This window comes from Coturnix japonica, chromosome 1, assembly GCF_001577835.2.
Source record: "Coturnix japonica isolate 7356 chromosome 1, Coturnix japonica 2.1, whole genome shotgun sequence".
NCBI classification, from domain to species: domain Eukaryota; kingdom Metazoa; phylum Chordata; class Aves; order Galliformes; family Phasianidae; genus Coturnix; species Coturnix japonica.
The window spans coordinates 23,485,249-23,495,248 of NC_029516.1; the positions used below are offsets into that span (position 1 = coordinate 23,485,249).

The 10,000-nt window shown below is 42.7% G+C and overlaps 1 protein-coding gene across 1 annotated transcript in view; it reads right to left on the bottom strand.

Annotated features, from left to right (window-relative positions):
• The window catches only part of FOXP2 (forkhead box P2), a 329,056-nt gene that overhangs the window by 178,601 nt on the left and 140,455 nt on the right, over positions 1-10,000 (bottom strand). Inside the window, 1 exon segment of the mRNA XM_032442956.1 lies at positions 4,019-4,196. Within this exon segment, the coding sequence (XP_032298847.1) occupies positions 4,019-4,186 (168 nt within the window). The 5' untranslated portion in view covers positions 4,187-4,196.

The window sequence follows — 10,000 nt, forward strand, 5'->3', positions numbered from 1 at the left end:
ACAGTAGAAGAGAGGAAAAAAATAAAAAGACCAATAATCAAAAACAATTCTAGGGGCACATCGGGACTTCTGTAAATGACATTCTGATATTTTAGGATATTTTCAGCTCCCTGTTAAATTAACGATTAGACCATGTACATGCCCCCCATTTGGAAAATCTGCTTTACCTTACTACTTCAATATCTGTTAATTTGGAAACACCTGCCCTGAAAGCCACCTGAATGAACCTAATAGAATATTGTCCCTTTAGAGCTTCTAATGCAAAAGCCTGCAACGCTTCTTCATCCTTTTCAAGGATCCTTTTCAATTTTAACTTTGGTTTGAAATAACTAGGAAGAAATATTTTTTCCCTAACATGACACACGGTCAATTAAAGGAACAAGTGCCATCAGATGCAATAAGAGGTTTTAAATTCAAATTACATATCATCAGTCTTCCTTCTGAATTCAGCTTTTGCTACAGGTGAGGTAGTTTGGAATTTTTATGTCACCTGTTAATACAGGCTACCTCATCTGATCCTCCAAAGTGTAAAAATGAAAGCTCCTACTCGGTTCAGTAGACAGAACTACTCTCCAACATACATGAACAGAAGTGTTTTGTTAACATCTAATTTAAGACCTCAAATAATAAACAAAAAAATACCCCATTATTTGCCTTCTCCTTTTTAAATAATCAAACAACCAAGAAAGCAAAACTTCTTCTATCATCAGGATAACATGAAGGCTAGCATCGTGATTTTGCTTTTGTACATCTTTTTACTGCAATGTACTGATGAAACATTACTGGTAAGAGATCTGCTGGAAAAAAAATAAACTGCTTTGGAAAAATAATTTTAAACACAGTCAACTGAAACTGCTTCCCACCAATAAATTCCCATAAAACATTTAAAAAGATTATCTTGGTAGAAGTGACTTAATGAATGCTCAAAATGCAAGCTCAAATCTACCCTGTAAAGCAATCATGGTTTTTAGCAACTATTTTGACCTTAGTGACACAAACAATTAATTCTACAAACTTAATATCAAAATAAAATTCTACATCTAATGCAGAATAATCTGTCAATGTATTTAATCACGGAGATGCTTTTCCCATGTATTATACATTCTAGCGTGTAACACTGATTTTAACAGACAAGAAAAAAAAATGAAAGTGAATAACAGAGTATATGTATGTACATATATATAAAAATCTGAGAGGATGTCATAAGCCAAAATAAGCAAAAGAAACAAGTCTGAGCAGATAATAGTATCACATAATGATAATAAAAATCTGCATTCACTTTAGAACTATTTATAAATTGATAAATATCGACAGTGAGATAAAAAGTTGCTTATACTTTAGTCATACATCTTCAAAGCCGACCTGATGACTTGTGACAGCACCCAATCCATTTATCATCCAGTATGTATTACAATATATTACAGAATACTGTCATTCCATCTTGATACATGGGAGAGGAATAAGCACCCGATTTAAGCCAAACTCCTCACCTCTACATAAAGATGGCAACAATGCAGTTCACTGAGCCAGAAATAGGACTGTCCAAATTCCACATAATTCCACGTAAGAATCTGATGAAGTTTATTATTTTAGCATATTAACTTTATATAAATCTCACCATTTGTGACGATGTGCTTCAACATGATGCCTGAACAAGACCACATACAAACTGAAATGTTTAGGTTATCCCAGTGGCTCTTTGTACATAGCCTAAAATGTCTTATGCGTAACTTTGCCCAGTACACATCTGTGCCAGGCTGAAAACTTCCTCTGTAATTTTACTCAATCCCTATGGCTATTCTCAGGTGTGAGCATCACTTTAAGGGGCTGCCCAGCCAAAGGAAATGTTCATTCTTTCAGAGAAAGCTGCAAAGAACTTCATTTGTTTAAGTGAAGGCCCACATAAAAATGACTTGGAGAAATCAAAAGAGGAATGTTAAACTGTGACATCAGTAAATTATATCTTGCATATATCTAAACAATAAAAAATCTTTAGAAAAATAACTATAGGTATTTTGGGGTTTGCTCTGTTTTTCAGCTTGTCAAACTTAGTCTGGCAAGTCGCATATAAAAAACAGCATTTGAGAGAGTCAGTACAGTGACAGCAACAAAAACAGGCAGCATTTTTCTCTTAAATCGTGTTTCAAAAGGCATAGGGTAAAAAGCGGGGGGGGGGGGAAAGAGGAAGAAAAGCAGAAGCAGTATAAAGCTATGCCCATTATCTAAAGGACATCCTACTGCATGTTTACCAGTGTTTATGTTTCACATCAACATATTTTATAGAAGGATTTATAAGCCAAACTCAAGTTGTATTTAAATCCTGCAGTGCAGACCTTGTCATAAAATGCCTCTTGAGCCCTGTTAGCTGTACCCATGGCTTTACTTTGCCTGTCTTCTTATTTAAGATCTCGTCACAGTTTTGAAGAAAAGACTGTCGCTTCTGAGCCTGTTCCCTCAGAACCTGCCTGTTATTGCTACCCAACTGGATATTTTCATCTGCAGTTGTTATTCTCTGTGGTCTTTGCTATCTGCAGGAATGTGTGACTCTGTGGACAAACGGACCGCAAACCTCCAGGACTGCTGCTCTGAGCAACATGGAAGCAGCACACAGTTTTATTGGTAGTTTTGTGTTTTAAACTGCCTCGCTACAATTCAGTTTTCTACACATTTCTAACAACTATGTGCACTCAGGATGAAGACTTTAGAATACTGCTATAATCTGAACACCTGGATAAAGGAGACAGCATGCTTTTAAAAGAAAATGCTATTAAATTATACATGCAATTTTATATATTCTACATGATTTCTTATAAACCTAGTGCATATGTATATACACTGTGTATACAGAGATAATACTAACACACATGTGTGTAAAGCACTGGAACTCGAGGAAGACACTGAACGCTCTTTCTCAGCCTGTGGCACTGTTAGAGCAGAGCAGGCTGGCACTTGAAGCAAGGCACAGATTTAAGCCTCAGCAACTTCTCGGATTTAAATCTCCAACTATTTAATTCTTCCACGTTTTCTGTCACCGTGTAAAATATTTAACTATAAAAGCAGCCGGGGTACACCGTTCAGTTCAGCACCGAGAATGATTCAATTTTAAGAGCCACGGTGACCTGTTATTTCAGAGGCCCGTACACACGCAATTTATCTCTCATGTCTCAACGCGTTTCTATAAAACGGGATTTTTACAATATTTTGTCTTACGTGAGACAACTTTCCTGCCATTAAGCCAATGAGTAACCGGTGCGGTGACGAAGCCCCTCGGCACGTAGAGCCGTGGGGAGATGCGGGGCGACGCGGGGTGGTGCTGCCGGCCCGGCACCGAGGGGCTCCGGCCCGGGGCCGCGGGGGCGCTGGCACTGCGGGCTCAGAGGCGCCCGATGGGGCCGCCCTGCGCCCCGGTGGGGTCTGCCTCCCTCTGGTCAAAGCGGGACTGCGCTCGTGCCCCGTATCAAAGGAAACGTGAAGTCACAAACACTAATTGACTGCATCTCGTTCAGAAGACACCAGTAAGCAGACAACAGGTTAACGAGACGCTTCTCGCCGGAACAGCCGTCCGGCGTTAAGTCGCTGAGAAAGCAAACTAACTAACTTAAAAAGAAACGTTTTCCGAGCGCGCTGTGCCGGCGGGCCGCTTCCCCCGGCGGCTCCCGGCTCCGAACGCACACACTCCTGACGGGGCGCTCCCGCCGCCCGCACCCCGCCCGCCGCCGCTCGGGCCGCGCCGCGCTGCGCTCTCGCAGGGAATGTGGCCCTCTGGCGGAGGGCGCCGCGCCGCGCCGGCCCCACGCGGGACCGCACCGCTCGCAGCTCGCCCCGCGCGGCGCCGCACCCCGCCGCCAGCCCGGCCCCGCTCCGCGCTGCCCCTGCCCGGCCCTGCCCCTGCCCCTGCCTCTGCCCCCAGGGGAGGGGGGGTCCGCCCCCACCCCGCTCTCCCGGGGCTCCTGGTGGGCGCGGGTCGGCGGGAGAGCCGGGGCCGCGCGAGAGCAGCCGGCGCGGCAAACAAACTTACCTGCTGTTGTTGCAGATGCAGCAGTTCCACTGTGCTTACTTCAGTGCTCGTGTCACCACTTGATCTTCCATCTCTGCTGCCAGCATCTAATTGGCTGCTTAGAGTGCTCATTCCATTTTGATTCATTGAACTGTTGCTTATTGTCTCTGTCGCAGATTCCTGCATCATGACTTAATACCTAAAAGTGATTAAGAAGTATCAATTAACACCGCGTTACACCTTCGCACTTCCATTATCGAGATGTCCCTCTCTGCCAATTACTGACGGCATCTTTCGGAGCGGGGAGAGCCTCGCGGAGCCATTTACCACCGAGCGCGGTCCCAACTCTCCTTCGCACAGATACTAATCACCGGAATTATGGTTTCTATAAGCAATCCTTGTGCGGTTCCATTTAACAGCCAAAATAACACGCCGTGCGTGCAGCATGGTCAATAGCATTTACGAACGACCACATTTTAAAGTCTACCTATAAAACTGGTTTAAATGAAGGCACGACTGCACGCGCCGCTCTATATTTCCTATTATCCAGCTTTGACAACCATGGATGACTATACAGCCTTCTTTAAAACATTTGCTATCTTGATTCTGTCAGAATTTTACAGCGTATCTTATGCGAGGCTGTTGTTTAATGATGCACAGCTAATCATACAAAATTAAAATTTGGTAAGGGTGTTACAAATCATATGGCATCAACCAATGATAAATAGTATAATGGGCTTCTCCTTTCCTTTTTTTTTTTTTTTTTTTTTTTTTGTGACTAAATAAAATTTTGCCTCGGAGGCATTTTAAGAAAAAGCTCCTGCTGCAAAACACGTCAGATATTGCCTATTTTTTTAATCAAACGGCTGATATTCATTTATTTTTCTGACATTTAAAACATTTAATACTGTCCTTCCTGGGAAGTAATTAAGCTTATGCATGAGCAGCAATCAAACTGTTCACTTGAAGATGACTTAAAACTCAATTTTAACATAGGCAAATAAATGAAAGATATAAAATTAATTTTCCAGGCATGTATTAGATATGAAAGCTGGAAATAAAATCTATCAAGAATATCACTAATGATTGTGCTAAAAACAGCATAAATTATGCATATTACCTTCTCTACAGTAATAAATGTTTTATCATTTTCACTGCATAAATATACTGTACTTTCAGGATAGCAATGAGATGTCCTGCCAAGATCAGTTGAAATCTTTGCAGTAAATAAAGAAGCGGCGTGCCCTCGCAACCAGCAGCTCGAGGAGCATTTTGTATCAGTAATACGGAAGGAAAGGTCAGGTCCTGCTCTCAGAGCCACCCAAGTTCCATCCCGCCCCAGTGGCGTCAGTGTGCACCTCGCTGCCTTTGTCACCGCACGGATGCACTGAGTCCCCACAACAACCTCGACGGTGCTACGCTGAAAGATACCTCTGAGGCGCGCGTGAGGTGTAAGCAAACAGCACGAGAAGCAACGCCGCTGCTCTGCCTCATTACTGAACTTAGGGATTTGCTCTCTTGCAAAGTGCACACAGCATCCCTTCCTAGCAAGTAACACGGGGAAAGAATGATTGCAACTTAAACTGTGTGCGTGGGATATAAATCAAAATGCTGCATAAATCACCACGAACCCCCGAGATAAGCTGCAAGAGCGTGTCGTGTGAAGGAAGTTGAAATAGCAAAATGTTAAGTTATCTGAAGATGCTCTGGTCAAAAATAAACAAGATGCCAGAAGCCCAAGCACGAACGTGGTTGATGTAAGGGCGGGCAGCTGTTACACCACAGCAAACACCAGCAGAAACAGATGTGTTTGTGGACAAACAGCCCTCCCGGAGCGCTCCCACCAACATCAGCTAAGAAAAATAATAGAAATGGAATATGTGATACACATAGTGATGAATTTTACAAGACAAAAACAAAGCTAATACTCTTTTCTGAGATTAGGCAGCTAATAAGTATTCAAATTAGGCATAAATTTTACATGTACAATGTTTAAAATATTCAGAGAAAAGGGTCTGATTGCCCTTAGTAGTGATATGAAAATTCTAATGCGGGTATTCCGCAACGGTGGGAGCAGGCATCCCTCTCAGATTTTTACAATATTTACTTTGAATAAAAGGACGTGTATATCATAGTGGGAATCTATTTAAAACACTTCATCTACTGTATCGTTACATGGATTTGGAAATTCGGGAAATCCAAACATTAATCCTCTTTTAGTCAAACAAAGATTTAGCCAACAGACAGGTTCATCTTTTAAAATTTCTCTCGTTAGACAATAACAGCGGTAATTCAGCCCAGCGACATCAGAAGGGCAAAGGGGTGCACACGACAGTTAACCAAAACAGTAGAAAACACTCTGAAATTTAGAAAAAAAAAACAAAAAAAAAACCAAAAAAGCCAAATTCCGTGTTTTTACACCCCTCCGCCTCTTCCATTACAATTAGCAGAGAAGGGTTAAACATCTTCCAGTTCATGTTAACCAAGGGGTTTTATGTCTTGTGGATTTTGTATCCGTGCAAAGCCCTAGAGTGCAGTTCAGGCTCTGCATTTTAAGTTAGAGTGTCTGTGAGCCAGCAGAACCGGGCTTAGCATAACGTGGCCAGCAACAGTGCTCCAGCAATAGGAAACAACAGATCCAACCCAACCCCTACGCAGAGAGAGAATCAAACATCAACCATCAATACTGAGGGTAATTCATTTGGCAGCAAAGGGGAGGAAATACTGAAGTGTTTGTATGAGGAAGAAAGAGTCTCCAGAATTTCATGTTAAAAATGAAATGCTTTTCTATTTTTAAAAGGGTATTTTTAAAAGCAATACAGAAACTTTGGCTTGAGGAATGCCCTGGGCTGGTTGTCCGCAGACTCCTCACTGCTATCAACTATAGAAGGGCTGCTGAAAAAAAGCAAGGGCACAGCAACACTCTCTTTCCCTTTCTTTTCTCCTGCAGACACACTCACATGTGTATACATCTGTATATACATACATACATGTGCACATGTGTGCACATACATCATCAACTCTACCCCCACAAATTAAGGCACCAAAAATGCCTACACAAGGACCATCTCTAATACCCATGTGTCAGTAATTTCAGTCATTGGTGAATAATTTTCAGTTACAGTTTGAACCTGCAGCAGTTCATTAAGCCACTGATGTACTTTTTCTTGCTTTTACAGCAGGAGTACGGATTGTTAGCATAACAGTCATAAATAAATACGAAGGGAATAAAAATACAACAGCTGCCAGATATTAAGACAGAAAGTTTAGTATTTCAAACAGGACAAGAAAAAAAAACCATGCACAACTCTCTGTTGGCATACATTTCCAGACATCCACACTTCCATTCCTTCCCTTTCTTCCCTTCTACACTCCCTGCCACCTGTGACCTGTGACCATGCCCACACAGGCAGCACTGTGCTGCAGTGACCCTCCAGGCCCGGTTGCCAAAGGGGAGCGTGATCTCTGCTGCCCAGTGCTTTAAACAAAGCTATGCCTGGTGCTCTCGACAGGAGAGAACACACTGCTGATGATTTTAGCACGCAGTTGTGCTGCAGGTTGCAAGTTTAATTCTGTCAGGGTGCACCCAGGCCAGCAGAGGAAAGCTATGGCCCCACCAAGTTGGGAGCTGCAGCCTGACTCCTCTTCCTGCAAGTTGTCTGCGCGTGTGTGCACGTGTGCACGTGCGCGTGTTCCAAGGCGGCACGCTGTGGTGCAGATACTTATTCTATACACCGCTTCCCTTCTGAAACATTAAACTGACACTGGAACTGACTGCACAAGATTGCATTTTCTCTTCCTAAACAACTTGAATTGAAAGGTTACTTAGTGTAACAATATTTACTTGCAGAATTGTGTTGTTACCAAGGGTATAATGGATGGTGGCTATGCAGGTTTACGCAAGAATGAGTGAAGCATGAGGCATTAGCCATGTGTTTGACATGTTTCAAATTGCTATAATCCAGCATTAAACACACCCAGCAATTCATGCCATTTCTTGCAGCCATAATCTTGAATAAAGCGTGCACAACCACTTATTATATAAATTAGTATATGACTCCCTGTTATAGTCACAACAGTGCTTTTGTGTTTATTTTGCATCAAGATGTGGTCTTTTATTTGTACAAATAGCAGGATACAAAGCCGGAGCTCAATTAAAGCCCCTCACTTTATGACAGGGTGTGCTGAGAGCCAGCCCCATTTGGTCCCTCCCCACGAGGCGTAAGCCCTCAGCTCAGGCCTCTTCCAGGCCCGGGGTGTCTCAGGTCAGGCTCCTCCAGGCCGCAGGGCTCCTGCAGGCCATAATCCCAGCAGCAGCCCCAAGGTGCCACTTCTGGCAGGGCCACAGTGCGGCCTGTGGCAGGATCCTGTGCAGCCCTACCTCCCTCCGCAAGGCCTTGCTCCAGGAGTGAGCTCCTCTTTGCTTTAGGCCTACCAGTGGCACTTTGCAATGCACTGACAACCACACAAGACTGTTGCCTTGCTCCCTATCCCCACGAGGGCCCCATATTTGCATCAGAGGAGCAGGAATTCCAGTTAAAAAGTGCCCAGCTTATGACTTGTCAGTACTTCAGACATGGAAACCAGTAGCAGTACCCACAAGCACAGGTGAAAAGGCTCCTGAATCAAAGCACCCCCCATACACCTGCAGCCTAGCGCTGAAGTGCTCACTTTTGTTTATACACAGACAGCACATACGTATAGCATGCAGCATTAAGTGCCAACCTCTCCTCACTTTACACTGTGACACTTCCCACAGCACAGCCTAAAATCCTGCCTTAAAAACTTGACTATGATGTAAAAGTGGAGGTGAGAAGCTAGACTTAAATAATGGTAACTTTTGTGCTCTGCTGGGATTAATTCATCATTGACACAAGGCACAATGCATCCCAAGCCTTGTGCTGGTATGTTAAAAGTCCTTAATACTTAAGATTGCCTAATAAATCAAAATGCCAGATATGAAGGACATCGCTGAATGTGTGAGAGCAAAAAATTAGACAAGCTTAGAGAATATTCAGAAATGTATTGTGTTTTTTTTTTAACTTTATCTATAACAGTTAGCTCTCAAAGCTGGAGTTAAGCAGAGCTATAAATTATCCCACTGTACATTTTTAAATATGTAAGTAAATTAACACGACTGAAGCACTAATTAGGTCAACTGCTATTGAAATACTGTCAAATAAAGTACCTATATAAACTGGTTAAATATATTGTTATCTACTTGAATACGTTTTTTCCTTGCAAAAATGCTCGGTGCGCTCAAATCTTGTGTGGAATGGTATTTCAGGAAAACTGAAGTTACAATTGTGACTACAGCACACATCTCAGCACCATCAAAAGAATACGTATCACATCTGCCTTAGGAGGCTGACACCATCTCTGACCAAAAAACCCTGAATTTTCACAGTAAAAAATAATTTCTTCAAAGCTTCGCTATTGCAAATAGCCTGATGAATGAAGATGGCAGTTGATAATGGTTCAAAATGGCTAAAAAATGCACTAATGGGATAGACGTATGTGGGCCACAAACCAAATAAATGGTACTGTAAAGAATTCAGGCTGCATCCCTAAACTTTTCAGTGGGCGCTCACTCAGTGGGTCACTGAAGGCCATTTTGAACATGCAGTCACTATGAAATTGACAACGGGAGTTTTACAAATTGCCCTAGTGGAGATCTCTTGATGGCAGAGCAGATCCAGCAGCAGCTCAGCTGCCATGCCAGGTAGGGCAGAGGGACCCTCCTGTTGCTCGCTGTGTGACAGCCACACTCAGCAAGCAGGAGATATCTCAAGAATCGGATGAATTTGTCTGTGCTGAAGTTAGCTTTCACTGACAATACAAACATCACCTAAAATATTGAGCTCATTCTTATAAGCTGCAATTTTACTCAACGTCTGTGTACCACAGCATGGTTATACATCATGTATAAATGAACATCCTTTTATCTGATGGCTGTCATAAACTGGTGGATAAAGGTAGTGAAGGTAGAGCACCGCATTCACA